Genomic DNA, 23,911 nt, shown 5'->3' on the forward strand with positions numbered 1-23,911 from the left:
AGCAACATGTCCAGTCCAGATTGTTCTCAGTGCCAAAAATAGTTCTCACAACACAATTGTTCCCTTTATTGTGTTTTCAAAAAGATCAGAGATAAACTAGTTATAAAAGTGAATGGCGCCGCATCTGGAGTGTGTAATACCAGCTTCGTGCCATGAACTTGCCGAGGAAGGACTTTCCTCGATTCATATCCTGAGTCTCTCAATCGCCTATCAAAGGAAGAAGAGAGTAAAAGGCATCCCTGCAACAAAATGAGACAGATCTGATCCCCCACCCCACCAAGCTCAGAATCAACATCCTCTGTTGATTCAGAGCACCCGTTAAGTTTAGTGGAGTTTACTCCCAAGTAAGTGTGCTGAGGGTTGCAGACTTACAACACACTCTTACATCTACTCGGAAGTAAGTCCCATGGACTTTAATGGGACTTACTCACAAGTACGTGTGCCTAGGGCTGTGAGGAAACAGTACAGCACAAATTAAGCAATGAAAGCAAGATTCCCCCCGCCTCTATCCTTTGCACACATGCCAGGGAGGGAGGGAGGCACTCTATTGAAACCGCGTGTCTGCTGTGTAAAGAAGCCCATCCCAATCCCACAAAGAAAGCGAAAGCAGAAAGCCCTGGAAAGGATGCGGGGTGTGTGTGTGTGTGTTTGTTTTTGTGTAATATAGAGATGCCCTCAGTAAGCGTTGTATTCTTGTTAATGTGATAGCTGAGGAAGGATGTTTGGGGCCTGGAACCTGCTCCCACTCATATCACTTTGAGGATTCCTTGAGATACGTCAAAATAGCTGCCTTCAGTGGCTACCTTTGCTCTTCAGGGAACCCTTTTGTCATCATAGAACTCCAGTTAGAGCAAGTCTGAAGTGAGAAACTAGGTTTATTAGAAAGGAACCACCCGAAGTGGGTGACTACTAGATGAGATTGTTTCTACGCTGTGTCTGGATTCCGATGTAAGGAGATGACAAAGAATTCAGCTATTTAAAATGATGGCTCACCATTGTAGGAACCAGCGGCATACAGGACTCTTTTGCTTCCACACTTGATGAGATGAATTTTCCAAATGTGTTCTGCGGCCATTTTTGTCGCTTGAGGCACTGTGTGCAGACGAATGGCTCTTGTTTAGTATCCCTCTGATTTGAATCCTTCAGAGGCTGCACAGCCCTTTAACTGTAACAGTAGTGGTCCAGCAGTGCTTTCTTTGACATGAAGTGGACAGGGTGGGGTGGGGGTGGGGGATGGCAGTATGATGCAACAAATGGTTCTAATTTATCACAACTACTAAAACCTACAATTCATCTAAAATGCCCCCGCAGGCCAGTTTGGGCAAAGTGGGCTTGTTCCGTCTCTTCACAGAACGTTTGAAGGGGATACTTTTCATATACAACTGAGGTGACAGAGCCTTTGATCTGAGCTTTTTTGTCCTCAGAGGGGCTCCTTGGGTTAGGTCTGTACTTGCACTCCAAGTCAGATCCTTATTTGATTAGCTTAGCAAACATTCAAATACAAAATGAGGGAACTTGCACTGGGCAAACACTAGAGTGCTTGAAGCCGCAAGTGGACCTCCAGGCCCCACTGCGAACCCCGTATTCACCAAGCCTCTGTCTACTATTTGATCATCATTCCTCACACACATTTTTCCCTAGTAGGCTGGAGAATTGGGGAGAGCAACCACCTACACCAGCCTACATCAACTTGGTGCCTTCCAGATGTGTTGGGCTACAACTCCCAGCATGCCCCAGCCAGCTATGGCTTGCTTGGGCACGCTGGGAGTTGCAGTCTAACACATCTGGACGGCACCAGGTTGGGGAAGGCTGATCTATACCACCTTTGGCATGTAATCTGATCTATTTCTTATGCGGGTTCTATTGGTTTGGGTGCAGTTATCTCTTTTATTTTTATGTTTTCACATTATGTTTTTAATAAATTTGTTTTTATGCTTGCTTTAACTGAGTTTATTTTAATCTGATGTTATTACTGTTAGCTGCCTTGAGCGCTATTTTTAGGGGTGGAAAGGTGGGGCATAGATCAAATAATGAATAAAGAAATAAAGAAATAAAATAATAAAGAAATGCGTGAAGGTCGCATATGTACCTATTGAACCCTATTTACATATGGCAAAAATACACACACACATTCTTCACACGTGATGCTGTATACACTTTTCTGCATACAGCCATATAGGGAAATGTAAAGGGGTGAAGCTTCCATTGGTTGCCATATGCTTCCGTTATGGCTTACTAACCAATGTGGCTAATGCCAGCAGCCATTCTAGCAGGCTGTGCTGAGGGAGACAAGAGGGGGAGGCAGGGCCATTCCACCAGCCCTGCTGACTTAGTTCCCCCCTCTTCCCTCCCCATTCGTTTTTCCTTGTGTGTGTTGTTCCTTTTTAGATTGTAAACCTGAGGGCAGGGACTGTCTTCTTTTACTGATTATTTGTAAGCCAGTCCTTTTTGGCTGAGGCATGCAATAAAAAATAAATAAAATACATACATATCATGCACATCATAGCTTTTTAAGCCTTTAGACAGCTCTATTTTTTCAGCCATGCAAAAGCAGCAATGCTGATATCCTTCCTCCACATTAAACATGAGATCATCTTTTCTGGGAAAAAGGAACTTGATAGAGAACCATATCATCTCAGGCTGAAGTGAGAGTTTGCATATTTAAATGCTTCACCTGGGGCGGGGGGGGGGGAGTGGAGGGACTGCATGTAGGAAACTGGTAGGTCAAGGAGAAGGATTCAACCTACTCTTCTCCATTATGTGCTAGTTTTGTATATGCTAATATATTTATTTCGTTATTTTTTTAAAGAGCAAAGTATTCAGACAAGCAACCTTCCCCGTCCTAAAGTGGCACAGTCTAGGAAAAGCTTTACCATTTGGTTCTGCTGAAGATAAAAACTAGAGTCAGGAGATGAGTCCATTGGTAAAGTCTGCTGCATACCTGCTATGGGCTGAGCTCTGGCTCCCATTCATGCTTTTGATACTATAGAATGCATTACTCACGCACAGACAAGCTCAGTGTCTCTGGAGATGAGGCTGCTTCATGTCCTAAGGATGACTTAGGACATGAATTTTATTCTTGGTATCAGTCCTCTAGAAACACCGATCCTGTAGAAACTACACTCCAATAAACATAAAAGTAACATTTTGGTTAATCAGGGCTTTTGGAAAATCATACTATTTGCTGAATAATGCCCTGATAACTTGATGGCTATCAGATTGCAAACTGCATGCTGACATGTGGACCTGCATTTCTAAATGTGGGGTCTATGCCATTCATGTGTAGGGTGGGAGTGCAATTCGAGGTGCAAAAGATGTATGTGGATGGGGACTTCCCAGCTCTCCCTCAGTCTGCCAATTCTCCCCACCCACCATCCATCAGAGTTAATTCCCTCCCTGCTGGGCTGTGATACTGGAAGCTACTGGAAAAAAATGCATGCCTGGTGGGGAGTTCAACATCCCCCCTACCCTGCATGCACACCTATTTTGTGCTTTAAATTGTAATCCCCCCCCCTTCCTGCATTAGAAGTGTCAAGTTCTGGACTAATCTCCCAAGAACAGCTGTGGGAGCAAAGAACCCTCACTGGGTTCAAGGCAGATACAGTTTTAGAGATTATTATGTGATTTTCTCCTGATTCCACAGTTGCAGCCGATTGGAGTCAGCGATATTTTTCTTTTCTTTTTACTACTGCTGAATTGCTTTTCTCCCCCTGGAGCATCTGTATTTGCAGGAAGGGGCAGTATGTTTGATACTGTGAAGAGGCACCCAGTTAAATTTCCCCTAGGTTTTGCTCACTGTCAGGGATCCAACTGATTGGCATATTTGAGGTTGAGAAGGAATTTCCCCTAGATCAAACTGGCAGCAGACACTGGAGACTTGACACTTCTTCCAGAAAAGAAGTTATTTGTCTAAAATCCCAAGCTGCCAGTGTATGCACTTCAAGAGAGACTGTGTGGTGTAGTGGCTAGAGTGTTGGGCTGGGAGTTGGGAGATCCGGATTCTAGTCCCCACTTGGCCATGGAACTCACTGGGTGACTTTGCGCCAGTCACAGACTCTTAGCCCAACCTACCGCACAGGGTTGTTTTTGTGAGGATAAAATGGAGAGGAGGAGGAGTATGTATGCTGCCTTGGGTTCCTTAAGGAGGAAAAAAGGTGGGCTATAACTTAAATAAATAAATAAATAAATAAATAAATAAATGCCTTTAGAAATATGCAGGGGTTGTGAATTTTCCTGTCCTGATGCAGCTCTTCCTGTTGCATTGGATGCTCCTCCACAGGGTCCCACAAACTTTGGGAGCAACCCTTGAGGGTATATGTGAAGTTGTGGTGGAAAGGGGTCTTCCCAAAAGCCCCAGTGTGCATGCTGAAGACCATAATGCATGTGGTCCTGAGGATCCAGACTGGAGGCGTTCACTTTAACTTGCAAAGCGCAGCACTATATGTTTTGAAGGGCCAGGAACCCTCCATCAAACTGTCCTGGGATAGGCATCAAAGAGAAATTCTGGTAATTCTGATACTGAAAGAAGACATGGGACAGGGCAGACAGAGGGTAAAAGGGAAGAGGACCACATTTGGAGGACACCCATTCAGGCCACTTCAGGCTGCCCCAGGGCTTCACACAGGAAGAGGATGACAACACATGTTCTGAAGTTTAAGGAACAAGCAGGAAGTGGGATCAGTGGACAGGCAAGAAACCCGCCAGCTGTTGATATTGGTCACAGAAAGGCAAAGCCGCAAAGGTTCTTTTCTACAAAGATGAAAAAGTGGAGGAGGAAGAATTGATCCAGCTCAGTCCTGTTTAGTGGACTAAGAGACCAACTCTTTAAAGCAAGGACCAGGAAGCTAGCTTTGGTTTTACAGGAAAAAAAATGTTTCTAGCCCAAGCAGGGCTGGCCCTAGGATAAATGGTGCCCTGGCCGAGGAGTACTTTTGGTGCCCCCCCCTGCTTTGCAGGGCCACCCAGATGGTTTATGGGGCCTGGTGCAGGTGTGATGTTGGGGGCCCTGCTGTTGCCCCTGCAAGGAGGACCCACGCATATGTGTACAAAGCTGGGGGCCACATGTGATAATTATTGCATGTATGGACTATATTCAAAGTGCTAAGTGCTCGGTAATGTTGCCTCAAAGAAAAGCTGTATTCCACTGATTTTTACCTAGTGCAATGACATCAAAGTGGACATTCACAAAAAAAACATACTTTAAGGCTAATTGAAGGAAGATCATTTTTGTAGTTAGTACTCAAACAACCTGTAGAACCTTGAAATAAAGGTTACAGATGCTTGCTTTTTGCCACCCTAGCTCACTGCAGGCAGTACGTAAAAAAAACAACAACACTGCCACTGAGCTCAGCCTGGTGCCCCCTTCAGCTCAGCTTAGCTCCCCACTCAGCTTGGTGCCCAGGGGTGATCGCCCAGCTTGCCAACCCCTAAAGCCAGACCTGAGCCCAAGCAGGGTCATCTCAGATGGTGGTGGCCTTTCTGACACAGCACTTAATTGAAACCTGAGGCTTTTCACTAGCTTTGTGATGGGGCGGTGGGGAACCATAGTTTTCTCAGACAAATAACAGATAAAGCATTGCTTGGAGAGGGATATAGACATCACTTGTTTAGAACAGAATCATCTATCCTTCACAGGGGAGCACTCCCATTAAATTCAATGTAAAATCCCTCTGAAACCAAGCGAATGCTTTCAACCTTTATTTTAATGGCGTGCATGTGCACAAAGAACAATTGGCCACATTTGCATTGGCTTTGGTTGGATGGCACACAGAAATACATAAATGCTGCAATGGAAATATGATTGGAATTCTGCATTAGGGAGCTTTGTATGGATCAAAAGCTGACATGCTGGTACTAAATGTTAAGTAAACCAAGCCTGCCCAGCCCTCTGGCTGAGAGTGGGAAGTATTTTCATCCATTAAGTGATGTGGTTTACATAAGCAAGGTATCCCAAGATTAAATGACAGTAGAGACCACACAGCTTTGGAGAAGGGCAAAACCATGTTTATGCTGATGATAAATAGTGCTGTATGGTGAACTCCACTGACACTTTGGTACCTTTAATGAGGCACTGAAAATGGGGTTAAAAATGGAAATTCCATTATCCAGCAACCTGCACATTACAAAGGGGAAGTTCATAATCTAGTTCAATGGTGGTAAGTGGCAGAGGCCATTAGCATGACAATGAATGGCCTTTTGGTGAGACAGCTCTATAATTCACCAGCTATTTAACACAGGCCAGGGGGTTCATTTCTTTAGACAAAATGCATTATGCAGGGCACCTTTGTGAACATCTCCCTGTGATAAAAGGACACTATAATGAGGATAATTATGAAGAGTTGAGCATAGAGCACTGTACGTCAGCAAAGGCTCAGAAAGCAAGGGAACCCGGCTTGTGTAGCGCACAGGGTACGACAAGAGAAGAAAACAGTCAAACATATGGAGATAGCGACAAGAGAAGAAAACAGTCAAACATATGGAGATAGCGAGAGCCCAGAGGGCAGAGTAAGGAGCAGATCTGCCATAGGACCTAATCCAGCCAGCTCTCAAAATGTTTTCACATGTCCTAGAAGCAGGCAAACTCTAGGAGCTTCAAAGCTGTTCCCAAGCAGCACTTGGGACTACGCTGCGACTGTTTTTAATGAGCATAGCTGGCTTGCTCTGTGCCTGGAATATGAAGTGGTCTGAAGTCCATTATATAGGAGAAAGCCTGGAATAGCGTTTGACTCAGTCCCACTTAAGGGTGGTAACTAAGCTACAGGTTTGCAGAACATAAAAGCTACCCGCTCTCTTGATGCATATGATTTAGAAAGACATCAAATAAATGTTGTGCTGGTGTATGAGACTGCAATGCCAATGTCATGTCCCCGCCACACCATTGCGTTTCATGATATTGGTCTGCTGTTAAGCTTCAACATAATCCCAATAAAATGGAGGCACTCTGGGTGAGTGGTTTCCATGTCTGGAAATTTGGGGAATTAACAGCTCGGGATGGGGTGGTACTCTCCCTGAAGGGACAGGTTCACAGTTCGGGAGTATTCTTGAATCCGTCGCTGCCAAGTGACCTCCATGGCTAGAAGCACTTACTACAAGCTGAGGCTGGGACGCCAACTGAACTTATTGCTGGACAGGGATCGCCTGGCTGCTGTGATCTGCGCATTGGTAACTAATGCATTCTTTGTGGAGCTCAGTCAGAAGATGCAGCTAGTGCAGAATGCAGCAGCTGAGTTACAGACTGGGGTGCCTTAACATGCACATATGATGCCTGCGCTAAAGGATCTACACGAGCTGGCAGTCTGCTACTGAATTAGGTCTTGGTATTAGTATACAAAACCCTATAGAACTCAGGACCAAGTTACCTCAAGGAATGTCTCCCCCTATACCAACCTTCCAGGCCATTACAATCATCAGGGGAGGCCCTGTTGTCCATGCAATTTCCGTTTGGCAACGAGACAGACAGGCCTTCTCTGCAGTGGCACTCACCCTATGGAATTATCTCCCCTCTGAACTATGTCAGGCCTCAGGCATGTTTTAGGCGTTTATTGAAAACACGTATTTACTTTGGCTTTCCGCCAGCCATGAGCTATCTTTGTACCAACCTCATGATACTAGTGTGTGTGTGGTTTTGGGGTTTTTTTTTTAGTCTTTTGTAAACCACTTTGGGATTTGTTTCAAATGAGAAGTGGTATATAAACATTGTTAATAAATAATCAATCACAGATGTTACGCATCGAATCTAAGGCCCAGACTATAAAAGTAATTGGTTTATGTAAAAGGCACTAGGCTGCTTTCCACAATTTACTTTCCTCTTACAGTGCATTTCTCTATCATTCTTGAAATATTTTTTTCTGTTCCCCAGCCACTATATAAGTGAGTGAGATGGGGCAAAACCACATTGCTGGAATTTAATTTGCCCAAACCTGCCTCCAGAAGCTTATTCCCTAAAACCTTTATATTCTAAATCTCCAGATTCAGCAATGCTATGAGACACTTTTTATCTTTTAGGAAGGCAGCTTTGTTGATTGTGGGTAGTCCCATATCAAGTTCTCCTAAGTAAAAGCTGAGCTGATGTGCACATCTTGGCATAAGGGGTGGAGGGAATGCATTTAGAAAGCCCTTTTCCAGCATCTTCTTTCTAAAGTAACCTACAGTAGCAATGGTGAGAGAGACTGTGGATATTAGGGAGGGTGAGATTGGGGAATACGCAGGAACAGTGCATGCAATCAAGTCACAGAACTCAATAGATCAGATAGCCCTAAGAAAATCCTCTGAAACTGCTCCAGGAAGAAGACATAGCTTAGGACATGGAGAATGTCTGGAAGTTGAGGGTCAGTTGCCCTTCCTCTCTTAACCTGGGTAATTTAAACGGTTTTGCAGGATCAGCAATAACAGGCTTCATATACCCAAATCAAATTTTCTGTTTAAGGCTGCAATTGTTACATCATTGCTAGTTTCAAGTTCAGCAATTTTTCCCCTTCCTTGGTTCAAAATGCTTGAGAAACACTGGTGCCCAGAAAATTCTTGAATGGTTACAGGCAATGAGTTCCCAGATCTCCAATTCCTTAATACACATATTAAGGTTGTATAAAAGATAACCACATGACAACACAAGGCAGACATTTCTGCTCAAGTAAGAATTCTTGTATTTTTGTTCTGCTTGAGAAAAGCTTATGCCGATAGTCATACCACAGCCCAGAATCTAGGCCTGTAAGACAAAGACCCTGTTCACATATCACAGCGGCAATTCCCCTTTCAACCCAGGAATTGTGGGAATGAGTGGAGTGTCTGAGCTGCATGCTCATAATTTTCATTTTTAATCAACAACCCAGGAATGCTCCGTTCCTCAGCTGTTTCGTGATGTACAAACCCCGGGAAACTCTGGGTTGTTCATGGGTCAACAACCTAGAGTTAACCCAACAACAAACCATGGGCAATTGCTGGATTAACTCTGGTTTGTTCAACCCATAATCAATTCAGAATTTCTGGGTTCGCAGGTAATTAAAAGTATAAACGACAAGCACATGGCTCATGCATTCCGCTTGTCCCTGTAATTCCTGAGTTAACCTAGGAACTGCCGCTGTGATGTGGAAACTGGCCCATAATGTAATCACTGCCAGGATCAAAAGTTCCAATCTACAAATTGTGTGAACTAATAAATCCTGCTTCCTTCAGTGTAGCTAACTTATACGGTAATTCATTAAAACAAAAAAGGAACATTTTTGGCACATTTAAAAAGGCAGAATATGTACAGGAACATTATTCAAGTGACTCAAACCAGAATGGCTTTGGGGCCATATTTCAAGTCATCAGGGGACTAAAGCTTCTTATCTCTACTTTTCCTTACCATAGCTCTTAGATCAAGGGTAGGCAACCTGGTGTTTTGGACTACAATTCCCATAAATCCCAGCCAGCATGGCCAAGGGTCAAGGATTATAGAAGCTGTAGTGCAAAACATCTGAGGGGCACTGGGTGGCCTTTTCCTGTCCTAGATTCTATTCCCCAACATATACATGCACTTATAGCTGCCCTGCATGTCCTTGTTCATTTTCAACACTTAACTTCTACCCCCGGAACATATTTCAGAATACCACTTTTTAAACAAACAGAACTACAATCTGCCAATCTCCCAAAATTATCTGAATTGCAGAATTTAGACTTTCTGGTTATAGAGGCGAACATCTGTAAAGCAGAAATCTAGTCCCCATTCAAAGGACAACAACTATATAATTTTTTCTATACAAGTACAAACCCATTTTATTAATAATGAATCATTGGGGGGGAAGTATTTGGACAGTACTGGAGGGACGGCTTGCTAGAACATCTTGGAAGACATTCTCTCACAGAAAATGAAGTGCGTGATTACACAGACATTGGCTACAATTTATTTTCTTCTGATTATGATTTGCTTCCACCAATGAACAAAGTTCCCAGTTCAGCACTCAGAAGATCTTCTGAGACAACCTCTTCATCAAAGCATTCTTCTTCAAGTTTCTTCCACCAGGGCCACTGTGTGTATTTCAACATGGTGTTGTGGGACTGTTTGGCTCTGGATATCACAGGAACAGATCTACTCATAAAGATACTCAGATCTTTCATGGTGGATTCTGAGAGACTTGGGGAACCTAAGGCAAAAGGAGAAAAAGAACTGCAATGACTTTTCCCTACAAAGACTAGGTTGGTTATCTCCAGACCTGTTGGTTTTGACCCTCTGGTTTCTGTGGTAGTGTTTACAGTTCTGCAACAGTGAATCCATGTTTCTAAGCATTGCAGCTAAAGACCAAACTAGCTCAAACACAGGGACAGTACAAGCCAGTTCATTGGCATGTAATATGTCATTGCAAACAGCAAAAAAAACTGGTGGAGTCACACCTGGTTTTTACACAAATATGTCTATTAACCATATGAGACATGCTGGCCTGGTTTGAACATAATGTTAAACATCAGGGATGGGGAACCTCCGGCCCACAGAGGCTCCCCTCCTCGAAGCCCTTCCCCCTGGGGGACAAGAATCCCTGTTGTTATCTCCAGTCAGGGATTGGAGGTAACAGCAGGGATTCGGCTTTGTGCACGGCTTGTCCAAGCCCTTTTCTCTGTGCAGAGAGGCACAGAGATCCACGTCTCTCTTTGCAGAGAAAAGCAAAATTGGTGGAGGGTGGGACCAGATGACATCAGGGAGGGCCCTGTCCCTGACATCATTTGGCCTGCTACATTGGTCGGGGGGAGAATCTGGCCCCAGACCAAACCAAGTTCGACACCCATGCGCTAAATTATGATTTAGCGTTCTATGCATGAATCTTGGGCGCATGCACTCCCTTCTCTGGTGCGGCCATGAGGAGAACAGATGTTTTCACTTCCATTTTTAATTAATGATAAACTGCAGCTCTGTCCAAACCTGCAACTGTGGTTAGTCTTAACTATAGTTTACAGAAACAAGCCAACTTCATAAGCCACCATCTGAAGTTGAGTTATTTCCATAAACCATACTTAAGACTAACCACAGTTCGTCTGGGTTCAGACATAATGATAAACTGTGGTTAGTTAAAAAATAGAAGTAAAAGCTTCCAATCTCTGTGGAGCGGGCAGCTGATGAGCCTGAGGCTTGTTCACATAACATCACCATCATTTAGTGTTATGTCTGAACAAGGCCAATATTATCTTCTGTTACATTTTTATAGCTGTGGGGGGGAAATATATTACCTTGTCCAATCTCATTCAAAAGATGAGGTCTGTGGTTATTTTCAATTATGCAGTGCTTTGCACAGCCCCAGCCTCAATAAAGCAAAAAATACAAAAAGCTGTAGACATGGGGTAGTATCCAATGGGGTCCATGGGTGTCCGCGGGGCATGCATGGCCCCTACTGCTGGCGGCTGCAACATAGCGCTTCCAGGAAAAGTGCTGCAATGCACAGAAATGCTACTTTCTGGAAGGGACCGGTCGTGCCCCTTCCGGAGACTAACATTTCTGTTTGTTGTGAGGACCACATTGGATACTACATAGTACATGGAATTTCCACCTGTTTTTTCCTTTGTAGAATTGAGGGAGGACTTAAAGAGGATAGAAACAAACAAAAAAACCCAACAGTTGCACGTTCTTAAAAGACAAGCCACTTGTGCTCCAGAATAACCAACCACATGGTTAAGGTTACAGTAGGGGTGGGCAATCTTTTTGCCTCCAAGGACTGCATGCAGCGCTGGGCGGCAAGTTGAGGACTGCACTTGCACAGACATAAGCATGTGCATGCAGCAAGGCGACAGTGATCTTGATAAGGATGGCTCGAAGAAGGGAAAAGGCTGTAGCCTCAGCCCGCCCCACAAGCAATCTGCTCAAGACTGCCATTTCTTCGTTGCTATCAGCTTACTGCAGTCTTGAGCAGGATCATGGAGGGGAAGGTTAAAGCTTCTTTTCTCTCCCTGCCTCGAAGCAATCCTGATTCGAGATGGCTGTCTCCTCACTAATAGTGGGGAAACAGCTGTGAACCACCCCCACCAGATGACTGATCAGCTGGGCTGCGAGGAAAGTTGGTGCAGCACCCAGAGAATCCACAGGCCGCCCACTAGTGGATTACAGGCAACCTTTCTGATACGGGAGCATTACAATCCTGATATGGGAGCAAGAGGAGCAGTCAGGGTAGGGCATACCAGCAGGGAGAGTGAGACAACAGATTCTGGAGTACCATTAGAGGCCAGCTAATTGTCAGACTTAATTTACCATTTAAGGGTAAATGGGGGGAGGGGACCGCTTGGATTTTTCTGCCTTAAGTACAAATGATTCTTGCGATGTTTCTGGAGGGGTTTTTGGAAAACACCACTAAAACAACGGCCCGCGCTGCATATTGAAGATTTCTGTTATCTTTACCAAAACATCCTCATACAAATGCTCTCATCACTGGGACCTACTTCCAAGAACACATGATCAGGACTGGGACAATAGTCATTGCGAACAGAAGACTAAAACATGTCAGAGGAGCATAACCAGACAGCTGTGACATCAACAGGACACCTGGTTTATAATTCACACAACCAATGAAAATGTCTGAAGAAAATTCACAGCTCGGAGAAGTGGCACCCACTAGCATGAATGACTTCTGCCGTTAATCTTCATCAACGTTCACCACAGGAAAACTAACATGGGGGAAAAATCTGAGCAAGGATAAACAATGAGGTGGACACATACACATCAGCTGATCCACATCTGTATGGATCTGGGCGAGCAAAGCCTCTCTATGCTGCTCTGCTTTGCGATCCTGGCTTCTTTTCAGCAAATACTGGGCCAGCTTTTCCTGGGCTTGATGATGAAGTTCCCTGCTCATTTCTGATGACATCTCGGAAGCCTGGAGAAAAATGATGGTGCCTGTCACTGTTAGCTGTTATCAGCTTCAAACCTTTGTGGATGTCTACAGCACAAGATTTGCATTCCTTGGGTACTTGTAAATCTAATAACTGCGCTTCTTCCTGTGTTTTCTCCCTGAAGCCATCGATCCATCACTGAATAAATTTAGTTACCTAATTAGGATTCAGGAAGAAGCAAATTCATATTATTACATTAATGGTAAAAAAAGGGGGAAAGGCCCAAGCAGCCCCCAATATCTTAGGTTTCACAGACCAAATAAAGAAGGAACAGTATATTCATGGCATATTGAGTTTATATAAACCATAGATATTTATGCATTTTTGGTGTGTTATATTGAGTGAAGAATGTAGAACTCTAATTAAAGCTATGTATAGATTATAACTTCTCATGACTTGAAAGCAATATTGTACAGCCTTCATGATCTCTGATAGCCATCGAGTTTTACTCTTGTGTCATGGCCTTTTGTCAAACTAGTTTTGCAGGCTCAAAAGTAGTTTCTGGAAAAAGCTGAAACTAGCTCCCATCAGCACAAGTAGCACTACTGCAACAGATGTGCACACGACTGGATAGCAGTGCCTCTGACAGCACTGTGGACCAGCAACATACACAAACGCTGTAATGCCTGGATTACTTTTAAGAGCTTTTCTTAAACACTGTCATATTCGTAGCCTTAAGGATGTCTGCATATCCACATAGCCCTTTGATCAGGAAAACAAAGATGCCCTGCCATTTCAAGAACCTTTTTTTTAGTTTATCTTGGAAATGAACCAGACTAGACCAGAAGCTTCTTTAAATTGGACTAATGCAGGCTTCCCCAACCTGGTGCCCTCCAAATGTTTTAGACAACGACTCCCAGGGTTCCCGGCCATTGGCTATGCTGGCTGGGACTGTTGGGAATTTATGTCCAACGTATCTGAAGAGCACCAGGATGGAGAAGGCTGATCTGATGAGTTTCACTTCTTCTTTGACTTGTATGGGAGGAAAAAAGAGGTTGCAGTTAGGATAGGAATTAACAGATTTCCCATTCCTGAGTGTGTACAGCTATCAAGCTGTCGATGCTGAATCGGGACGAGTGCCAAGGTGGTGCTATGGGGCAAATCCCTCCCATTGCTCTGCAGCAGTGGTTTTCAAACTACATTCCTAAGTAGCCCTTCAGTGAGGAGGTCAGAAATGGCAGACAAGCTTCCCTAGAAGGCAGCGTGACCAGTCTCTACCATTTGTCTGCAACGTGCAGTTGCAGGAAAGCATTGGGAGTATTCTAGGCTACACTCAGTTCAGGTGAGACAACAGCAAAACCTATGGGTCCAGACAATGCCATGTGTAAATGGCCTGTCCACCTAAAATCCTCTGCAACCTACAGGGTTCCTCAACAAACTGATGTGGAAAGAGTGTTCTGTGGATAGCAGGTATGATGTTGTACCGGGTGCAGTTTGATGCAGTCGTTCACTTTCTGCTGCAATAATAGCCTCTGTTCATCAGAGAGAGACTTGGGCTGTTTCCAGAGAGAATAGGCCCTCCTTTTTCTTTGCTTTTCCAAGAATTTAAGTACCTGTGGAAACAGACATATTAACACAAAGTGACAATGGTTTACAGAATTTTGCAGCAGGACAGCTCCTTGAAAGGCCTTCTGATCAGCATAGGAAGCCTGTTAAGAAAATGACACAGAATCTCTTTCATGAACAAACACATGAATGCTCCAGACTTCATTTAAACCACATTTCTTACAGCATTCTCTGTGTGTATATGCCCTAAAACAATGGCAACAGTTTGATTCTCAGTTCAGTGTGTGAACAAGGAAATGAGTACAACGGTTTGGGTCAGGTCTGTTATTGCGTATTGATTGCGAAGCATGAGCACCGATTATACTCTAATTCTGCATCCTTCGGCCTTTTCTGAAGGGCAGGGGGAGGCAGGGAGTGGGGAAGGCGTCAGCTGAATGGAATCCCATTACAAGTAAGAAAATACGAACAGCCTCGCTAGATTAAATCAAGGGCCCCATCTAGTTCAATATCCTGTTCTCTGGTGAGTTACTACAGAGTCAGCCCATTGCTGCTATTTAACAGAGAAAGAAAACACAACACGTAATTTCTCCTCTTGATCTTCTCTTCAGCTAGATACCGCTACAACAAGGCTCGCTTCAGCTGGACAATATGGTCCTGCAAAAGCAGCTTCAAACAACTTATCTTGGCCTCCAGAATTAAGGAATAATTTGATAAACTGGGAGAGGGATTGAAAAATCAACAGGATGGAAAACTGAGCTATTGTTTCCTAAGTCCTTACTGTCTTAGGTCTTTGGGGACCACTTCTGGAAAAAGTACATTTAAAGGGCAATTCAGATTTTTGCAGGTTTCAGGGTTCTATATAGATCAGGCGTGTGCAAACTGTAGGCCAAATGCTTTGGCCTAGACCTGCCATCAGCCCTAGCCAGCGTAGCCCAAACCTCTGGAGGCCCACAAGTTGCCCTCCCCTGATATAGATCCTGAAGCCTAACACTCACATTTAGTAGATTGCACTTGAGGTTCTGAATTATGCCTATTTTAAATTACAGAGCATTTTGCTTCATGCCAGCCTTTGGTTCGCATACTCACCGTTCTCTGAATAAGGACAGCTGCCTTATATTGCTTAAGGTATGCTTTTTGCTGATGAAAATTTCTTCTGGCCCTAAATGCTCTCCAGTATCTTTGGATGGTTAGGGCCGAGTTCTCCTTCATTTCATGCATATGCTTATTTACCTGACCTAGGAGATATGGGGCAAAGATCCAGTATTAGAAAACCTGGAATCATGCAAGCAGAACATATTTGGGCTTAATTACTGCTCAGATCAAGACAGAAGAGAAATCAGACACTGCATCAAATAGTTCAGCGGTAACAGGAGACAGCAGATCTCTTTCTGAACTAACAACCAGATACCCTTAGGGCCATGTTGGAGGCCACAGAAATTTGCGGTGCGGCATGTTCAGCTTCTGCATGGATGAGATCCTGCACCAAAGTGAAGATGGAAACTGTTCACAAATAGCTCCTCTGGGCAAAGTACTCTTATCGCTGTCAAGGAGCAATTGAGATCTAGGCACAGGACTGCATTCCTGGCATGGGTCCACAACAGTCCAGTGCCACCTAATGAAACAAATTGATGCAGTAAATGCACAGGGAAACTGAAAGGGGATGGCTATCCACTCCCTAGGCTTTGATGGCAGAGATCTGCCAGTGCACTGACTTCCTTCTCTTTGGAAGTGAAGGAAACAGGGAATGAGTCAGGGAGGAAGCATGCAAACTCAAGGCCTTCTCAGGATCATATCCCAGGAAGAGTTCTGAAGGCCAATTAATGTCCAGATGCACCCTATGAGTCCACATTCAATGAATCAGCACTGAATTATACCAGTTTTGTTTCTCATTCAACTTTTTCTACATACAATTTACCACCTGACTCCCTCCTTGAGGAAAAGAGTTGATACATCACTGATAGATTCCTGACCATTTAAGGAAAGGCCTTTAGTGCACCAAGGACTAAGTCTTAGGAAACAGAATTTTCCAAGTGAACAAAAGGAAATGGGAAATTTGTTTTTACATGGAACAGTTACTTCACGCTACTGAAACAATCATACCTGCATGGACTATTTCCAATAGTGTAAGCTGTCGTTCATGAAATAGCCGCATGGCTCTGGTTCTCTGAAGCTGCAGTTGTTGGCGGAGGTCCTCTTCTTCTTTCTGTTTTGTTAGATCTTGCAACTCCTGTTCTCTTTTAGCTCTACAAAAAAGTTTTAGTAATCACTGAAGGCTTTGTGTCTTCCACATTTAAACTGGCCTCCAGTTTTGACTACTCTTTAAATGGAGCAATCTAACGTGGCCAGAACTCCTAACAGGGTAGGAATTCTGAAGTGTGATCCTCCACACTGACCAAAAGCTGCTGGAGAGCCATCTTTGATCATATCTGACAGAAGTCATCTAGTCCAAACCCTCCGATATCCAGGAAATCCACTATTACAGCATCCCTGACAAGTGGCCATCTAGCCTCTACTTAAAAACCTTGCACAAGAGAGTCCAGCACCTCCTGAGGCAGTCTGTTCTACTGTCAAGCAACTCATACTGTCAGGACATTCTTCCTAATGATTAGTCAAAATACCCCTTCTTATCATTAGAATCTTACCCCTGGAGCAAAAAACAAATTTGCTCCATTATCTATGTGATAACCCTTCAAATATTTGAAGACAGCAATCATATTACCTCTTTATCATCTCTCCCCCAGGCTAAACATACCCAACTCTTTCAACCCTTCCTCATAGGACATGGTCTCCAGGCCCCTCACCATCTTCGTTGCCCTCTTCTGGTCATGTTCCAGTTTAATATCCTTCTTAAACTGTGTTGCCCAGCACTGAGCATAATACACCAAGTGAGATTTGACCAAAGCAGAAAAGAGTGGTACCATTAATTCTTGTGTCTAGACACATCTGTTGATGCAGCCTAGAATTGCATCAGCTTTTTCAGTCACCATTGCACTGATGACTCATGTTTAGTTTGGGGTCTACTAAAACTCCTACAGCCTTTTCACAAGTACTGCTGTCAATCCATCCTGTATTTGTGATTTAATTGTTTTTCTTACCTAAATGCAGAATGTGACATTGATCTCTGTTAAAATTGATTGTGTTAGTTTTTTGCTCAGTTCTCCATCCTGTCAAGATCTTCGATCCTACTTTTTGTCTTCTAAGGAATCAGCTACCCCTCCCAGTTCAGTGTCAACTGAAAATTTGATTAGCACCCCCTCAACTTCTTTGTCCAAGTTATTTATACAGCTACTGAAAAACATGGGGCCCAGGACAGAACCTTACAGCACCTCAATTACTCATCATTGGGTCAGTGAATCTGACATGACTTGTTCTTGAGAAACCTGTGCTGACTCTTTGGAAATGCTTACAGACTGCTTAAGTATATCTTCTAGAACCTTTCCAGGTATCAACACCCAGCTGATGGGTCAAGTAGCAGGCTGGATCCCATCCCCCCAGACCCTTCTGAAGATGTCGACGTTTGCTCACTTCCAGTCTTGTGGCACTTCATTGCACATTTGCAACGGTCCCTGAAGACTGCTAAATGGCAGACAAAATTTCATCTTATTATGCAAATGTAAGAGTGCTCTCCTAGATCACACCACGGGTCCATCATCCAGCATTCTGTTTCCAGCAATGGCAGCCAGATGCTTCTGGGAAGCAGGCTATGAATGCAACAGCCCTCCCCTACTGCTTGCCTTTGAGCAGCTGGTATTCAGAGGTACACTGAATATGGAGATCTGATAGCCATGGATAACCCGATCCTCCATAAACTTGTCGAGCCCTCTTTTAAAGCCATCTAAACCAGAGGTCAATCGCCACAAGATGTGGCAGAAAATTCCATAAGTTAATTATGCATTATTGGAAGCAATCCCTTCTTTTTTGTCCGGCCTCAATGTACTGCCAAAGGGTGGCACTGAACACCATGCAAGTGGACTTCTGTTTGCGCAATGGGACTTTGTCTTCCTCTCATGCCCCCTTCGCATCTGCTCCAGACGGTCCCCCTCCAGAATGGAGGGAGATCCATTCTGCCAGCTGTGTCTGTTCTGCCGGCAGACAGACACTGTTGGATACAACCCAACCAATGTTATTGGGTGACCTAAAGTTTTATGATTATGAGAGGGGGAGAAAAAAGTTATCCTTATCTACTTTCTCCACATCATTCATTCTATAAATCTCTATTCTTTCCCCCTTTCCTTTAAGTCGGGGCGGGCAACCTTTTTTCTGCCGAGGGCCATGTTCCCTTGTAGGTAATGTGTTGGGGATCGCATGTCAGCAGTGGGTGGGGCTGAAGCCAGCAGTGAACAGGACCAGCGCTGGAAGTGGATGGGTCACCTCTTGCCTCTCTCTTTCTGCCATCACATTTTCTTTCTCTCCCTATTTCCTTCCCACCTGATGGGCTGCCACAGAAAGGACAGATAGCTCTTGCCAGAGGTCTGAACCTATTGCACACAGGGGGCTTCTGAAATCAGGCCAAAGACAGCTGATTGCCCACCCCTGCTTTAAGTTGTGGTTTTTCCTGACTACCCTCCCCGCCCCCGCATCTTAAATTTTCATCATGGGGAAGATGCTCCAACCCCCATCACATTAGTCATCCTTTTCTCCACCTTTTTGACCATATCCATGCTTTTTGTGATGGGGGACCACAACTGTACACAGTACTCCAAATGTTACCTCATCGTATTGCTGTAACTCATCTGTCATTCTGGTGCCCATTTACCCAGTTTGGAGGGGTCCTTTTAGAATTTCAGTCTGAGTGGCTTATTGTCACCCTGAACTGTCTGCAAACTTAGCTACATCACTGTTCACTGCTAGCTCCAGATAATTTATGAGTAAGTTAAATAGTGCTAGTCCCAGTACAGATCCTTAAATGGTGGACAGGCAGCATGACCCTAGTGCTTACTTTCTAAGTTATCTATTTATTCTTAACCTCAGCTTCTTGTTCTATAACCAGTTTCTTACCTGTAAGAGGACCCTGCCCTCTTATACCATGCGTGCCTTCTAATTTATGCAGGAACCTTTGCTGATGTACCTTGTAAGAAGTTCTCTGGAAGTTCAAGTACAGAATGTCTACCACAGGGGTGGGGAACCTCAGGCCTGTGGGCCAAATCCAGCCCTCCAGGGTTCCCCAGATGCCCCCCCTTTTCCTGGCCACACTCCTTACCCCTGATCATTTTGTGGTTTTCCAGCTTTTGCATGTTTTTCCCCCATTCTAAGAGAAATGCTTCTCCTACGGCTTAGTTACTGGTAGTACAAGCGTCAGCTAAAATGTGCAGATATTTTTGGTATTTTGGCCCCAACTCCTTTTGCCTTTGCACCACCCACCACTAGAATGCGGCAGCTGAGAGCTTCTCCAAAACTGAATTTTGCCCTTGGGCTGAAAGGTTCCCCAGCTCGGTCTCCCACATCCCCTCTATCTACACATTTCTTGACATCCAAAGAATTCTAAATGGCTGTGTATGTAGGACTGCCCTTTGCAGAAGCTGTGTTGATTATTCTCCCGCAAGGCTTGTTCTTCTATACATTTAATGACTCTAGGCTGAAATGATACTTCCCACCAATTTACTCAGTGTTACATTATCTACCTTCCAATCCTCTGATAAGGAGAGCAATTTTAGCAACAAGTCCTTTTTTGGTTAGGCAACAGTTTCATATTGAATTCTTTTAAATATGCTCTCCAGACATTGACCTACTTTGCATGTGACAGCAGCATTTGGCAGCAAACTGTGGGTTAATTAATTTAAAAAATAAGTTTAAAGCTTGCATATGTTACTCTTTCATAGGAAGCTGCCTTATATCAAGTCAGACCATTGGTCAGTATTGTCTACATTGACTGGCAGAGGCTCTCCAGAGTTTCAGGCAGGGGTCTTTCCTAGCCCTACCTGGAGATGCTAGGGATTGAACCTGGGAGCTTTTGCATGCAAAGCAGGAGCTCTTCAAATGAACTATGGTCCTTCCCCTCTCACAGTTCCATAAAGGGATTAAGGTGCTGCCACTTTAAGCTGTAATCCTGAACATGTACATTAAAACAAACCTGCAATCTTATGCAGACCTATTTGGAAATAAGTATGACCAGGGTGCAGGTCTCATTCAATAGAAGCACGGCAACAATTCACTGAACTATTTAGCCCAGTGTGTTTCAACCAGAGTTCTGTGGAACCTTTGGTTTACATGAGAATTCCCCAGGGGTTCTGCGAAATGTTACAAGCGCCTACCTCAGGCACTTCTTAATTTTCTGATTGTCAGATGATTTTGAATACTATTCCAAGTTTTCATTACTAATTAAATACAGAGTTCTGACTTGAATTTTGTAACTGCTAAATAAATTACACTATCAGTTTTTATTGTTGGGAGACCAGGGAGAGAGGCTTCAGCTTCTGCACGATATCACAACAGGTTACAGGGGTTCCTCTACCAAAAAAAGGGCTAAAAATCACTAATCTAACTCTCGGTTTCATATTAAACCATGGAATCTATTTGAGGTCATTTTTTCAGACTACGCACTTTCTGTAACGGTAACTTTTTAAAGTATTTTTGAATCACCCCTCCACTCAATGAGTGCTCATGATTTACAACACAAGCATTTTTTAAAAAACACAATTTAAAAAAAATCTAAGACAAAACTAGTAAAATACATACACTACACTAAAAAAAGTGACCCCTCTAAAATCAAAGAGCAGCAATAATAAGCAGACTGGATGAGGATCAATCCAGACAAGACCTAGGCACTGCTGGTAGGTAGTTCCTTGGCCTGGATGAGTAGGATTCAACCTGTTTTGGAGGGGCTTGCACTCCCTGTGAAGGACCAGGTTCATAGATTGGGCTGCTTTTGGATCCATCGCTGTCATTAGAGGCTCAACTGACTTCTGTGGAGCTGAGTACCTTTTACCCGCTTATGCTGGTATCCCACCTATGATTATTTGTTGTTGTTGTTCAGTCGTTAAGTCGTGTCCGACTCTTCGTGACCCCATGGACGTAGCACGCCAGGACTCTCTGTCCTCCGCTCTTTCCCGGAGTGTGCTCAAATTCATATTCATTGCATCGGTGATGCTATCTAGCCATCTCATCCTCTGCCGTCCCCTTCTCCTTTTGCCATCAATCTTTCCCAGCATCAGGGTCTTTTCCAGGGAGTTTTCTCTTCGCATTCGGTGGCCAAAATATTTGAGCTTCTGCTTCAGTATTTGTCCTTCCAAAGGGCACTCAGGGTTGATTTCCTTTAGGATTGACTGATTTGACCTCCTTGCAGTCCAGGGGACTTGTAAAAGTCTTCTCCAGCACCACAGTTCGAAGGCATCAATTCTTCGGCGCTCAGCCTTCCTTATAGTCCAGCTCTCACAGCCATACATTGCTACTGGGAAAACCATAGCTTTGATTATATGGACCTTTGTCGGCAAGGTGATGTCTCTGCTTCTTACTATGCTGTCTAGGTTTGCCATAGCTTTCCTCCCAAGGAGCAAGCGTCTTTTAATTTCATGGCTACAGTCACCATCTGAGGTGATCTTGGAGCCCAAGAAAATATAATCTGTCACTGCTTCCACTTCTTCCCCTTCTGTATGCCAGGAAGTGATGGGGACAGATGCCATGATCTCTCCACTTTCACTCTCAACAAGAGGCTCTTTAGATCCTCTTCGCTTTTTGCCATTAGGGTGGTATCGTCTGCGTATCGGAGGTTGTTGATAATTCTCCCAGCAATCTTAATTCCGACCTCTGATTCATCCAACCTGGCGTTTCTCATGATGTACTCTGCATATAAGTTAAATAAGCAGGGCAACAATATGCAGCCTTGTCGTACTCCTTTCCCAATGTTGAACCAATCGGTTGTTGCATGTCCGGTTCTTACTGTTGCTTCTTGGCCCTCATACAGGTTTCTCAGGAGACAGGTAAGGTGGTCTGGTACTCCCATCTCTTTAAGAATTTGCCACAGTTTGTTGTGATCCACACAATCAAAGGATTTAGCATAGTCAATGAAGCAGAAATAGATGTTTTTCTGGAATTCTCTTGCTTTCTCCATGATGCAGCGAATGTTGGCGATTTGATCTCTAGTTCCTCTGCCTCTTCGAAACCCAGCTTGTACTTCCGGTAGTTCTCGGTTCGCATACTGCTGAAGCCTAGCTTGTAGGATTTTGAGCATCACCTTGCTGGCATGTGAAATGAGCGCAACTGTACAGTAGTTTGAACACTCTTTCGCATTGCCCTTCTTTGGAATTGGAATGTAAACTGACCTTTTCCAGTCCTGTGGCCACTGTTGAGTGTTCCAAATTTATTGGCATATTGAGTGCAGCACTTTAACCGCATCATCTTTTAGGATTTTAAATAGCTCAGCTGGAATACTGTCATCTCCGCTAGCTTTGTTGTTAGTAATGCTTCCTAAGGCCCACTTGACTTCACTCTCTAGGATGTCCGGCTCAAGTTCAGCGACCGCACTATCATGGCTATCAGGGATATTAAGATCTTTCCTGTATAGTTCTTCTGTGTATTCTTTCCACCTCTTCTTAATCTCATCTGCTTCTGTTAGGTCCCTGCCGTCTTTGTCCTTTATCATGCCCATCTTTGCACAAAACGTTCCCTTGAGATCTCAGATTTTCTTGAAAAGATCTCTAGTCTTTCCCATTCTATTGTTTTCCTTGATTTCTTTGCATTGTTCATTTAAGAAGGCCTTCTTGTCTCTCCTTGCTATTCTCTGGAACTCTGCATTCAGTTGGGTATATCTTCCCCTTTCTCCCTTCCTTTTCGCTTCCCTTCTTTCCTCAGCTACTTGTAAAGCCTCATCAGACAGCCACTTTGCTTTCATGCATTTCTTTCTCTTTGGGATGGATTTCGTTGCTGCCTCCTGAACTATGTTATGGACCTCTGTCCATAGTCCCTCAGGCACTCTGTCTATCAGGTGTAATCCCTGAAATCTATTCCTCACCTGCACTGTATATTCATAAGGGATATGATTTAGGTCATACCTGAATGGTTTAGTGGTTTTCCCTACGTTCTTCCATTTAAGCTGAAATTTTGCAAGAAGCAGCTCATGATCTGAGCCAGTCACTCCAGGTCTTGTTTTTACTGACTGTATGGAGCTTCTCCATCTTTGGCTGCAAAGTACATAATCAATCTGATTTCGATATTGACCATCCAGTGATGTCCATGTGTACAGTCGCCTCTTGTGCTGTTGGAAAAGAGTGCTTGCTATGATCAGCGTGTTCTCTTGGCAAAACTCTATTAGCCTTTGTCCTGCTTCATTTTGTACACCAAGGCCATGCTTGCCTGTTATCCCAGTGATTTCTTGCCTTCCTACTTTAGCATTCCAATCCCCTATGATGAAGAGGACATCTTTTTTTGGTGTTAGTTCTACAAGGTGTTGTAACCGATCAACCTCAGCTTCTTCGGCCTCAGTGGTTGGGGCATAGACTTGAATTACTGTGATGTTGAATGGTTTGCCTTGGATTCGTACTGAGATCATTCTGTCGTTTTTGAGATTGTACCCCAGTACTGCTTTTCCCACTCTTTTATTGACTATGAGTGCTACTCCATTTCT

At 44.0% G+C, this 23,911-nt stretch overlaps 1 protein-coding gene across 1 annotated transcript in view; it reads right to left on the reverse strand.

Annotated features, from left to right (window-relative positions):
- Window positions 1-9,723: 9,723 nt before the first annotated feature.
- Window positions 9,724-23,911, reverse strand: part of IQCB1 (IQ motif containing B1) — a 29,798-nt gene continuing 15,610 nt past the window's right edge. Inside the window, exons 10-14 of the mRNA XM_084807215.1 lie at window positions 16,453-16,595; window positions 15,439-15,587; window positions 14,271-14,399; window positions 12,674-12,830; window positions 9,724-10,121 (exon numbers count right to left, since the gene is read on the reverse strand). Coding sequence (XP_084663341.1) covers window positions 9,895-10,121; window positions 12,674-12,830; window positions 14,271-14,399; window positions 15,439-15,587; window positions 16,453-16,595 — 805 coding nt within the window. The 3' untranslated portion in view covers window positions 9,724-9,894. The remainder of the gene's footprint in view (window positions 10,122-12,673; window positions 12,831-14,270; window positions 14,400-15,438; window positions 15,588-16,452; window positions 16,596-23,911) is intronic.

The sequence above is a fragment of the Heloderma suspectum genome, chromosome 1, assembly GCF_057233095.1.
Source record: "Heloderma suspectum isolate Gila_16-S chromosome 1, 16-S_ref, whole genome shotgun sequence".
Lineage (NCBI taxonomy): Eukaryota > Metazoa > Chordata > Lepidosauria > Squamata > Helodermatidae > Heloderma > Heloderma suspectum.